The sequence below is a fragment of the Sphaeramia orbicularis genome, chromosome 12, assembly GCF_902148855.1.
Source record: "Sphaeramia orbicularis chromosome 12, fSphaOr1.1, whole genome shotgun sequence".
NCBI classification, from domain to species: domain Eukaryota; kingdom Metazoa; phylum Chordata; class Actinopteri; order Kurtiformes; family Apogonidae; genus Sphaeramia; species Sphaeramia orbicularis.
Window position 1 is genome coordinate 17,083,657 of NC_043968.1, and position 13,815 is coordinate 17,097,471.

Sequence of the window (13,815 nt, forward strand, 5' to 3'; positions counted from 1 at the left end):
TTTTTATGCACTGTGTGAGTGAACTGGTAAAATGACTCATTCTGTCTGTTCTTTCTCTGCCGTTTTCCACCGAGAGATGAGTCAGAATACGGGTGAAATACAGGTGAATGATACACAGTACCATCCATTCCATTCCTGTCCAACAAGATTAAAGTCCTAATTTAGGTTATAAAAACACACACATTTTCTTATCATCATTGTATAGTCACAACTTAAAACCGATAATGTAAAATGCATTTTATAGTTATGATATTTATGTCACTCAATACACAAACACAACTTTTTCCGAGTGTGGGAGAGATCCATCTACAGTAGCTTAACACACCTCCTACTCATGTATCCAAATACCTGGTGCCATGACAACCCACCAGCAGCTCCGAACACAACCAGCCTAGAGTTGAAAATGTCAACACCACAACCAGAAATACTCTTTTCACAGCCCTGCATGTTAAAATTAACAATCATTAGCAGGTTGTTAAGAGAAAACTATCACAAGATCAATAATTTCATCAAACAGTGACTCTGGTGTTTGAGTTCAGTCTGTTAATGTTACATATTTTACCTCATATCCACAAACTGAAAGTAAAGCAGTAAAGCTTACTTCAGCTACATTTATATAATTTCATACTTCATTACTACATATTCTTACTATAAACTTGTCACATACTGACACTTGGTTAGGATGTCACTTTTAGATGTGCACAGTCCTCATAAAGGGAAAGTGGTCAGGGTGCACTAAGAAAGGTCAAGGTGAAGAAAACAGAGTGTGGGGAAGAGCTAGGAAAAAAAGACGAAGAAAGAAAATGTATAGATAAACAGAGCGGGGAAGAGACTACAAACCCTAGACTTTGGAAACCTTGGACTTGGACCTTCCTTCTAAGATTTTTCTTCACTCAATGACATTACCAGATGCATGTCGCCAATTTTCAATTACAATAGCTGTTTTTCCATCAAGAATTAAACAAATATAGAGACAATTTTTGAAAAATTGAAAATATTAAAATGCAAATCATGTGCTTTTCCAAGTGTTTCAGATAGAATGATCGAGGTTGTGTATCTGTATCTGCAGGTGGCAGGAGTATTCTGTAATTCTGCTGTTGATTTACATCTAAAATGGTTGTGATGGGGCAGTACAGTGGAGCAGTGATTTTAACTATCGCCTCACAGGATCCTGAGTTGGATTTCGGCACCAACCAGCATGGCTTTTTCTGTGTGGAGTTTGCATGTTTTGCCAGTGTTTTCCTCCATCCATCCAAAGACATGCACTAATTGCTCAATGTAAATCACCCTTAGGTGTGAATGTGAGAATGAATAGGTGCCTGTTGGTGGCAGGGACAGGATTCAGCACCTCTGGAACCATCGGAAGAGTCTAACTAAGAGGTTCAGAAAATGGACAGATGGATCAAACAGGAATGAGTAACCGTCTCCGATAGATAGATAGATAGATAGATAGATAGATAGATAGATAGATAGATAGATAGATAGATAGATAGATAGATAGATAGATAGATAGATAGATAGATAGATAGATAGATAGATAGACAGACAGACAGACAGACAGACAGACAGACAGAGACAGATAGATAGCTTGGTAAGACTCACTTAAAAAAAAAAAACACTGACAGATTGACACCCGTACACAGAACAACGGAATTATGTCAATCCACAAAAGTTTCGGCCTTTCGTCCACATGACACCAGTGTTGTCAGTGCTCTGAAATGGTATTTTTGGAGAATGGGTCCCAGAGCAGAAAAATCTCCCAACACTGCCCTCACATTGCCATATGGACAGGCAAAACACCAATTTTGGAAATGATGATGCCAAAGTACCACGTGACCAGAACAAGAAAACCCCAGATGCAACCTCATGTGCATGCTCACTGCATTCTTCTGTGATTTTAGTGTATCCTGCAGCTCTGTCTGCGTTTGTGTACAGTGCCACATATAGGTGTGGTTACACAGTTTTAACCCAGTTTTCCCCTTTCCACCTGGACGCAGATATTTCTTGAAATGATACGTGTATGGATGCAAAACTTTTAAAATGGGGAGGCTGTGGCTCAGTTGGTAGAGCGGGTCGTCCAATAACCGAAGGGTTAGCGGTTCGAATCCTGCTCTGTCCATGTGCTGTTGTGTCCTTGGGCAAGACACTTCACCCACCTTGCCTCCAGTGCTGCGACTCACACTGGTGTATGAATGTGTGTGAATGTTTGGTGGTGGCCGTAGGCGCAGATTGGCAGCCATGCTTCCGTCAGTCTGCCCCAGGGCAGCTGTGGCTACATATGTAGTTTACCACCACCAGAGGGAGGATGTGAGAGTGAATGAATAATGGATCCACTGTGTGCGCTTTGAGTATGCGTTCATAGAAAAGCACTATATAAATCTAATCCATTATTATTATTATTATTATTATTATTATTAGAATCAGCAAAAGAAAAATACCACGAACGTTGTCATCAGGACGTAGCCTGAGTTTCTATACGTTCCCAAAATCACATCTCCACATTGTCACGACTCCAGTTGTTACTCAGGATGACTTGTCAGTGTGACAGTGCACAAGTCTGGGCCAGGAGTCAAAATAACAGGCAGTTTGCAAACAGACTCTGAACATGTTTGATGAAGTGTAGTGCTCTTAGATTTCACTCAGTAAATCAATACACAACTGGCTCTAACCTGCTTCCTCTTTCTGTCACTGGACAATGATACAACTGTTTCCTATCATGTTGGCTTTCTCTTACTCTTAGTATTCTGTGATCTAGTTATATACACAGTTTTCCTGAAAATTACAGGCTTTATCCTCTGTTATCTGAGTGTCTTCAGAGAATTTCATGAGTTCCTGTGTACCATTCTGTTTCTATACATGAGAATCTCTCTTTGGTAACATGGATACATAATAATACTGGAAATAGATATATGTTTATCAAGTCACTGCAATATTGTTTATGAACCAAAAATGTGTGCATATATTTTGCTGTTTTTCCACGTAAAAGAAAACTGCCTTGACAAAATATCTTTAATATCCTCTACATTACCTAGAGTTTTTTGTCACTTTAAATGCTAGCTAAAAAAAAAAATGCATTGTTCCCCTCACATCAGGAAGCTATTTCACCTGACTATCAAAGTTACATTTGCACAATACAAAGAGCAAAATCACCAACAATAAATAAAGTTCTTGATTTATATTTATGTCTGGGCCTCATCTGTGTGTCATGGTGTTGTGCTGGAAAAGAGGTAAAATGATAATACAGCTGGATGATGTGTTTCCATCACTGCTGGAGTTGATAAATCCCTGTGACGACTGCAGTCATTTAACCCAGTGCTGATTGTTCCTGATTGTACCCATCCACAGTGAGCCTGTTGGTGAGTATTTTATAGGTGTGAAAGTGGTGTAAGACTTAAAACCTGTTAAACCCTGGGCTATTTGTTTCCAGTGGGAATCATTTCAATATAAAACAAAACAACGGATGATAGGTGAGGTTTCATTCATTTAAACCAAGTCATGATCATAAAATAATAAAGGTAAGACAATATTCATGATCACCGCTTACTGCCTTTATTTGTCTCATTCAGTGAGTTTTAGCGGTAGAGAAGTAATACTTGTACTGTTGGATCTGCCAAGTGTTAGCTTAGCGCTGCACAATTTGTCTCATTTGTCTTTTGTTTTATGAAATTATTTATGACATACACTGGTCTCAGACTGTTAGCTCTTTTTAGATATTTGCCCGTTTAAGTGCTTAACGTTTGGGTTGTGTTCTGTTGTCTGACAAGGTTTTGTTGAGTTTTTAGCAGATGATCTTCTAGTCATATGTAGGCTTATATTGCCACAAGCATTGTGTAGTATTACCATGGTAACACAAACAGAACTGTGGCTGCCTCAGGTGCCGGACAAAACTGGGTTCAAGAAGCTACTGTTAAGAGGAAACTGTAGAGACTGAATTTATACTGTGATGCAAACTCTTACCAAGCCATCCAGCACCAGAGTTGGGGACACACATGTCCGTCTCCGCACTGGGTAGGACGAAGCCCACTACGAACACCTCCACGCCATCTGACATGAGCGCCAGGCCGAGCACAAAGTACAACTGCCACTGAAATCTCCCATGACCGCATTCCTGCAAGATCAGCTCGTACTGCTGGGCCAGCTCCTCCTCGTCGGCCTGTCTCTCATTTTCTAACTCCTTGTGGCTCTTTAGGCTGTCAGAGACCGGCTGGCCCAGAGCCACCTGTCCATCCCTCGGCTTCCCATCATTGAAAGCAGGCACACCCTGGTACTCCCCCTCATAGATCTCATCTTCATCATCGTGACCCTCTGTGGCGTCACTGGAGGCCCCGTCCTCATCGTTGGCTGCATTGTCAGCGTAGTGACCGTCTTGCTGAGTGTAAGAATTGTAGTCCTCCTCTTCGTCCTCATTCTGGAAGCGGTTGTAGCTGCGATGAGCTGAGTATTCATCTGAGGCACGATCAACAGCTTTGCTGAAGTTTTTGGCAGCATGCCTCTTGGCTTCTTTAGCTATGTCCTTGGCACCTTTGACCAAGGAAGTCCTGTTGTTATGTGTTTCATCCATCTTGGCACAAAAATAGCTGCGACTAAATGTCTTTTAATTCAACTCTATTGAGCCTGTAACCGACAAGGACCAATAGATGTAAGCTACCTATTTTATCTTTGTGTTCTCCTAGTTTCTGACAGATAAATTTAAGGCAGTTTTCCAGTTCACAGTCAAATGCTAAAATCCAGTCATCTGCCACAACACTAATGAGTAAGTGATGATGTCTAATTCCATTGGATGGGAGATGTTACAAAGCGCTGAAATGGAGACAGTTGATATCAAATTGGAGAGATCCTTACTCCTGTCAGAGCTCAGCAGAGGAGACCATCAGCCTGCCGGGAAAGAATGAGAAAAGCAAGATTAGTTTGACTAAAAGCTGTCTGTCACATATCGTATACTTGACTGCACTATTTCTTGGCACGCAGGACAGACACTCAAAAGAACATTTTCACACAGAGACCGCCAAATTTCCCTCTGAAACTGATACAGCATGAATTCATTGATGAGCAGATTTCTGACCCTGTTTTGCTGTGAAATAAACCAGAGCTATAACAGGCCTCATGCTATGACATTTCATATGTTTATCCTAAATCCCACTTAAAGGTGGGGTCTGAGATGTTTTTCTGGAGCATTTTTTATTATATTCCTTCAAATCCCCTTCACACCCCGATTACAACTAATTAATTAAATGCTCTAACACAAAAATGTAAAAAATCAGTCACCTGTGGAATGGGCAGGACTGAAAAAACACCATTCAATCATTTTGAGCGCCCACTCGAAATGATTGAACAGTGATATGTCTATCAAACTCAACTGCCATTTGCCCCTCCCCCCTCTGCACGTGCCCCTCTTTGCGTTCCCAGAGGCTGGAGCACTTGTACAGGAAGTATAGCCAGAGCTTGGCTATATTAGTTATATTAGGATGGAAAGTTCACCAGCAAGCTGTTTTGTCACTAACATAAACCACTAGGAAATGTAACGTTAGTCACATAGGTATGAACTGGGGCTGTTCTGGAAGAGCAGAGGTGTTAGAGGAAACTGAATGAGCTATGCTTGGATACGCCAGCCGGAGGCTCAGCCGGGGCAGGAGCCCGAGGCGTATGGGAATGAAGCAGGGGACGGAGCCTCAGCTGGTGTTGGAGATGGTTCGGCCAGACTGGACCGTAGACGGTGTCGGAGCCCAACCCAGGTACAGAGCAGAGCAGAGCCGGCGAATTGTTGCTGTGCAGTGCTAGTGAACCCTTGGGAACAGGCATTGCACGTGCCACCACTCTGGAGGCATGGCTTTGGAGGGACGTCTGAAGAAAGGGGTTTGGACTTTTGAATTGAGTATTTTCAAAATGTAGCTTGCTCGAACCATTTTTCCAAGATTTCAGACCCCACCTTTAAGGTTTACTCATAGGAAAATTAAAACTTGGACCAAACTGCTCAAACTTGAACTTGTCAACTCATTTAGTCTGAATACTACCTGAGATCATATTGGAGGGGCACTTTGGTGAATAAAAATATGCTCAATAAATTGCAAGATTAGGTAACTTGTTGGCATATCATAGGGCGAAATAAAAGAGAGGAATGCTGTTACAAAATAGAGCAAAACAATCATTCTGTATCTCCTCTGTGTTTTGAGTCTACTGCTGCTGGAGCATTTAAATGAAGATTTATAAAGTGACAACATTTTAACAGTACATATCCCATTATTAGTAGTAGTAACAGCAGTAACATCCATTATGAGGTCTGTGCTCTCAGCCAAGAGTTCCATTAAAATACAAACTGTGTCCTTGTCCATGTTTGGACCATGTCCAGGACTGTGGCGTTCAGAGTAAGGCAGACAAATGTTGAATTAGGACGTCTCAATGATTAGCACTCACCCCACTCATGTATGCCACTCCCTCATTATTAGTTAGCTGACATAACTGCAGGGGGTCTCATCATGTACTGTAATGAACCAGCCCTCAGCGGGTGTTTCAGCCGGTTCCACAGTCAAGAGTCAGCAGTTTTACATCACTGACAAACTAACGGTACCTGTAACCCCCTGCACTTCTATGCAGCAATAAAAAGCATCAGACAAAAAAGTCACAGTGACCCCATCAGCAACTGCGATGCCACTTTGGACTTCAAGGTCTCTGACTGCGGTGGCTTACAAAAGGTAATGGTTAAGTGCATCACTGGCTCACCCTCTCACTCACAAATTGGACCTCTTTAAAACATTTTATGAAAGCACAAAGCTGACATTAGTGACCTCTGGCTTCAGACGAAAAGGGTTCAGTCTAACTTACGGATGCCTGCTAACACCTACAAACTGTTCTTTTTAATTCAGCACTAAGAGGTGATATTTTCACACCAGCTTTGCTTTGCTGACCATGTTATAACTCACAACTTTATGTTTTAGATCTTATAGTTCTTTGTCGATTCATCTGTTATACTGAATTTTACCCGATAAATAAAATGTGGGTTTTTTTAATCCTCAAATTCAGTACATATTTCACAAGAAAGTAAATACCAGCAGCAAATGCATTAATATTTTTCTAAAAATATGTAATCATTTTGAGTTATTATGAATATGGTACTGTTGATCTGCAATAACACCATTTTAGCATTTTCAATAAATTAACACTACAAATCTTTGCATTGCAGCATTGTTTGGTACTTTTTAAAGTTTACATGTGAAAAGACACAAGGATGATATATTTACTTCAACCATTGATGATGACGTCAAGTTACGCATGTCTGTTTTTTGCCTTAACAAGGAAAAACGTCTGGTTCTTTTCTACATCTGTGACAATGTGGCTCTTGTGCTTCTGAACATGTTTTCTGTCAAAGTTTTGTTTTTTTTTTTTCCATTTTTGCTTCATGTCAGCCCATATGACTGACCACCCTTAGGGCTCTCTCTGCTGTGACACTGGCATGGCCTCTCAGAAGACCTGTCAACACATCAGGCCAGAACCGTCTGTCTGCAGCGCTGCAAGCAGCAGTCAACCAGCCCGGAAACTGCCACTGGAGAAACACCAGCGAGCTTTAGGCTATCACATTACACGCTTCCTGACACGACAATTACAAAGAACAGGCCACACAATAGGCAAATACGTACAACTGCACTGACAAAAACATTAAAACTCAGTTTTATTTGATAGATCCCTGACTTTATGATGTAGTTTCTGCTATATCCCACAAAATTAATCCTAATAAGCATTAATACGTCATAGCTTTAACATGCTAGTCTATATGTATCTGCAACCCCTGAAAAGGAAAGCATATACTAAGGTGTTGAGACTGGGTTAAGTGCCCAAATAGACCGTGGCAGGTTGATGTATGGTGTCTCTGCTCACCTTTGCTCTGCAGGATTAGATAAAACATCAGTTGGGATCTGTCACTTGAACATAAGCACTGGAGCTCCACAGCGGTACAAAGCAGCACCAAGAGATTTTGGTGCAATGCAGCAATGAAATGAAGTAAGAAATGTGTTCTAACTAACTTTGTGAACAGACAGATGATGAGATAACTCCCTCTGGCCATACATTCTAAACGGCTGGCCAACCAACAAAGTCTAGCCACTCTGCAGCTTTTACGGAATAACGGAAATACCCTACTTTTAGCTACTGTGTTCTCAACTGCATCAATGTCCTTCTAGTAAAACAGTGAGTTTTCTTGCAGCTGTGACACACAATTGGGACTTTTTTCAAGACTGAATGTAGTTTTATTTTTTCAGCACTGTACAAGCAAAACTCAAATAAATGCACTGCAACCACATACAGCGCTCGTTATATGAAACTGACATTTATCAGGAAAAAGGCTTTCTCCAGCAGGTGACCTTGTGCAGCAATGCAGTTAATGACTCCTCACCCTGAAGCAAAGGCAGAAGTAGCATGACATTTAGCCAAGAAGTCCTTCATTTAGCCATGACCATGATCTTTTGTTGTTGTCTAAGTTTATAAAAACATGTGTGACAGGGATATTTTTCAATTAAAGTTTGTCTGAAGAGTTGCAATTTACAGTAAAATGTATGTTGAAACATTATGTATTCTGTTGCATTGTCAGTAAGTATGCAATTGTCTTTGAAATTGCAAAATACTAAAAAGCTCCAAAACTTAACATGAAGGAAACTGAGTAATAAAAAAAAATTACTAAACTGGTTACAGGTCTATTCTATATCAAATGTATAATTAATACAACCTGTAAAATGTGACAGTCCCAGTAAGTCACATTGGCAAACAATTTTTTGAGCAAAGAAAACTTCTATAAAAGATTTTTTCATAACATATATTCGGACTTCAAAAAAAATTGCAAAAATTGGTTTAAAAAGAAGGTATAAGAAGGGTGAATTCAGATATAATGGATTGTCTAATAATCACTTGAGTGCTTAACAAATATTTCACATAAACTGACTTTATGTGTGCTATTTCTTCCTCCGTCACCAATCTCATTTCCCCTCAGTTCAAGCAGCTCCTTGAACTGAATGCTTGACATCTGAGACTAAAGACAAAACTCTGTGATAAAGCTCATGATGTGCTCTAAAAGTTTCTGCACCAAATGGCCAAGAAGAAAATAGCCAATCAACTCGGTGCACTGAATTTCTATAATAGAGGGAAAATGAATAATGGTGCATAACAGGCTGCCAGGTCTGTGTATAATCCTTGGTCTCAATTCACCAGCTCCATGCTGATCTGTGGTTTCTCCTCTGTATGCCTGTCAATCTCTCTTCACCTCTTCTTTTCTTACTCTTCCATCTCTCCCGGCTCTCTCATCTGAGTGTGGCAAGAATTTCAAAGTCATCATCTTGATGGCAACACAGAATCTGAAAGACATTCCTCCTCTGTTGACATTTCATTATTCACGATACGCTAACCGTTCTCCTCCTTATGCAAATGGTCATTAATGCTGACATTTAGAAGTCTCCTATCGAGTTTGAGCTATAGAGATAATTCTTCAAAGTCAATATCCACTTCTTTTTCAGGCAACATACTGCTGATGCGAGGAACATGTGCGGTTAAACAAGAAGTCAACACGACCAACCCACAACCTTGGCCTTTCCCCCCATAAACAGGCAAGCTAATATCCTTTATGGCTGCTTTTATTTCTTTTTTGATGGCGACTCCTCTTGCGTTGTGCTGTGATGCTGAGATTGGGGTTATTACAACAGCACCCTTATGATGTGATTTTAGTAATCAGCAAAATTCCTGCGAGCTCTGAATCAGCAGTCCACAAAGAGAGAAGAAATGATTTCCTCGCAGTCGTGCTGTCATGGCCTGCTGATGCCATCCAGCTACGTTCATTAATCATACACGGAAACACACACGAATGCAGTATCGATACGCACACATGCATAGACTCTGCATGTGCGTTCCATGGATTTCATACTGTGCAGGGTGACACAGAATTTTATGTTTTTTTCCAGAAAACTGTTGCATTCACACCCAAACATGGCAGTACAAAAAAATTAATAAAATTGTGGTTTGGTGTGGGTTTGTTATATTAGCAAAATACAACTAGAAAAAGAAGAAAGGGAAGTAAATGTGCATGCGACATACTGGTCGACAATATGTAAATGGTGGTGGTGTGTGCAGAGCCTTACAGGCTTTCTGCCTTTCCGCAATGCCCACAGATGGCCACACTGAGCCTTTGCACATCATGTGAATAAAAGTACACGCCAGGCTGTGCAGATGCTACACAGGAGAGGTTTAAAGCTCCAACAGGAATCATCCAGAACTTCTCATAAAATGGTTTAGCTTAAGATGAAACAAGAGAGAAATTTGGTCACATTTAAAGCTCTAGAGCTGTCTTTCAAAGACTGTGTGATGTTCCTTCATTTCATCCATTTTTAACTTATCAGCTATTTAAAAATGTACAATCTGTTTTTTGAATATTGTACATTTCACAAATTATTACTAGAAGACAAAAAAAAGACAACACACATTTCATGTTTGCTTCATCATGCTAAAACAGACAGACACACTTAGCCGAGGTAATAAAATGCGCCATATTTTATCACCACAGTAGTAGATTTCATTGATTTAAAAAGAGCATAATGGTTGATCAAACTCTAAAACATCTTCTAATAAACTTTTGAAGTCATTAGAAACACTTGCTCTGCTTTCCCAAGGGAGAAATAGGCTGATGAACAAGCACTTTAACCACGCAGCCTCAAGAGGCTGTTGAAACTGTATGACTGCCGGGGGAGCACTGGAGTAGAGGTTCAGATGAAAGTAATGAATAAACACATACTACTTATGGAAGATCGTGCCTTCGAGCGCACAGATGCACAGAGCACAAATGAAGAGTCAACATAAATTCATATATCCTATTCACAAATGCATTGGTATGAGGGAACTACCAGACGACACAGGGCTTCATTTGTATTCTCACTCCACACCCACACACAAGCATGTTGTGTTTCCATGTGTTTAAGGGACATTAAATCTGCTACACCTACTCGAACCTTAACTATAACCACGATGTACCTGTATCTTAAGACTCTATCCTTAGGTCTGAACTCTAATGTACATTAGACTTGCATTTGTCCACACATCTGACTACAGACACACACATACAGCTGCTTGATTGCTTGTACATAATGATGACTGCGAGGGTTTACTGACGGCTGGAGCTCAGCCAGCTGCTGTGGGGGTCCCTGTGTGGATGCCCAGAATGCAATTTGAAAGTAAGTGTGTGTGTTTGTGTATCTGTGTGCCCGCTACAGTTGATGTATTCCTATATTTTTTTTTTACATTTTATCTGTATTCCTTATATTTTGTTTTTCTTCATCTTACTTTGCAATTTTTTGCATCAAAAAGAAACTACAAGTGTGAGGATAGTGGTGCAAAAGTCACAAAGTTTAACCAAATTAATGTACAGTGAACCAGTCTGAAAATTAAGGGAAACCAGGGCTTAGCTTTATAATGAATTTTGCTTTCTGAAAAATGTGAAAAATGCCTAACTTGGAAAATTGTTCTTGTGATGATCTTTCGCATTCACAAAGTCTAAATGCAACCAGTTTATTTGGGTGTAATACTGTATATTCACTGAAACTATGTTTCTCCAGACTCCAGTCACTATCAGTGATGGTTTACTTCATTTGAAATGCAGTTTTAACAAACAACACACAAGTGTGATTGACAGTCAGGCTGCATCCTGGTCTGGTGCCCTGGTACATGTGAGGACATGTCCTGCAGACCCCTGCCAGCCATCAACAGACTGTCTTTAGTGTTTAGTTTTCCATCACACATAAATGAAGCTGAGATAACAAGGAACAAAAGACTTGGTTAAATAGACTGAATAGACGCCTGCTGTTGTCATCTGCTGCGTTAAAGCAAACACTGAGCTATAGAAGAGGCCTCAGGCAAACATTAATTTAATGCCTTGGGTTTTTTGGCAGATATCTGTTTAAACTACACTGATATACAATGAGAGCAACTGCATTTAGGCAAACAGCTGGGCACCGCTTCATATCTGATCCAATCAAACTTTCCATTCAGCGTCATGAGGCAGCTTCCCTCCGCTTTGTTTCACTCGCACCTTTTCCTACTGCAGGCTACATACTGGCTCCACAGGCTGATCACAGCCCACAGACCACGTACAGGAAGGAACATCAATCACCGCCGAGTCTTCTGACGCAAGTCGCGTCCCATAGGCTAATTAGATTTCGGCCTGTCCTGCTGCTCGGGAATCAATCCTCCCTCTCCGAGCGGCGGCACAGTGCGAGGTACAGTCAGATGACTGTGGAGGCTGCATCGAACACTGACTCCGGAGTAATGGATGGAGCTGCTGTCTCCCTCTACGCAGCTTACTGCAGATTCACTCAGCCACTGTCTGTGTGTGTGTATGTGTGTGTGTGTGTGTGTGTGTGGGGGGGGGGGGGGGGGGGGGGGGGCACGCTGAGCGGAGGGAAAGCACGGGGTTGCCACGGACGTGCGCGTCTAAACACTCCCCCTCTTCTAAGACCACTGAACACGTCAGAACGCCAGCCCCCTACCCGAACCTCCACAGCCTCACCATCATTCCCAGAATCAGCATCAGCACCACGCGCGCGCGCACACACACACACACACACACACACACACCCACAAGATCCTAAAAGTCTCTACGACCGGTAAAATAACACTGTTGGCACTTTCAGGTGGTTTCCGTGAAATCCATAAACTTTATTGGATTAAAAAGTGCTGATTTAACAATTCATGACTTCAAATTTCTTCCCATCATGAACACACTTGTAATTTATTCTATTTTTGTGATTGTAAATTTGTTATTTCATCCTTACACTTGGGCTTAGTGATACCCATGCTGGACAACTTCGTAAGTTCCCCAATAACTTTTCCGTCAATCATGCGCACCGGCTGCGTATTCATGGATCTCTCCACAAAGAGCGTTTTTTTATGTACCAGGTGAATCCGACATCTCGTTTTCTCCATTTTGCATTTTAAATGATCCAGAAAGCTGGTTAATGATACCATCTACGTTGTTCTCTAACGCTAGAAAGGAAGATCCTCAGTGAGTTATAGTTCGGTGAATTTTAATAAAGAAAAAACACTTACCACCTAAAGAGGAGCAGATGCATTCTATCTGCTTGGTTGAATCTGAGGTGTCCGTTCCTCCGACTTCCTTTTCTACAGAACCACAGATGTAAGCATTGCGCCGAGATTTCTTGTCTTCTTCGATGCAGCGGTTCCTCTGCTGCAGTCCAAGAAAGACGAGAGGCTGAGGGGAGGTGGGAAGCGTGAGTGTGATGGGAGGAGGAGGAGGAAGAGGAGGAAGAGGAGGAGGGGTGGGGATAGCCGGACTAAGGTAGACTAAAATGAAATCAATAGTAGGCCGGTATCAGACAATACTGAGCATTTCCGTGCAACAGAGGGTTCAGGCGCATAGACTCAGTGATGCAGGATGGTGTTCTGGCACAACCCCAGACTGACGAGGAACAAAGAGGAGTAGGAGTGAGGGATGAAATATGGCTCCTGGGAAGAAGTTTAGTGAGGGATGTCGGACTGATCCTGGATCTGCATCTTAACCACAAACCAGGGACACTGTTACATAACTTATGAACACGAAATAACAAATAATCAGCCAGTATTTTCACTTCACAATTTCCTTTTATAACTTTGGTTTATTAAAGTCTGACTTTAGATGAAGTCTCTAGGAAAGGAGCCAATCAACTTTTTGTGAATGTTTGGATTCAGTAGATCTATAATTCACACAGCCACACCCCCTTAAGAGCAGGAATAAACTGGATTAACCCTTAAAGACCTAGAACTACTTTTGTGGCGACTTCCAAATCAAGTTTTCTC

At 41.3% G+C, this 13,815-nt stretch overlaps 1 protein-coding gene across 1 annotated transcript in view; it reads right to left on the minus strand.

The window, feature by feature from the left end:
• LOC115430548 (synaptic vesicle glycoprotein 2C-like) overlaps positions 1–13,387 on the minus strand; it is a 49,445-nt gene extending 36,058 nt beyond the window's left edge. Inside the window, exons 1-2 of the mRNA XM_030150622.1 lie at positions 13,069–13,387; positions 3,958–4,875 (exon numbers count right to left, since the gene is read on the minus strand). Of these exons, the coding sequence (XP_030006482.1) occupies positions 3,958–4,561 (604 nt within the window). The 5' untranslated portion in view covers positions 4,562–4,875; positions 13,069–13,387. The remainder of the gene's footprint in view (positions 1–3,957; positions 4,876–13,068) is intronic.
• Positions 13,388–13,815: the final 428 nt, after the last annotated feature.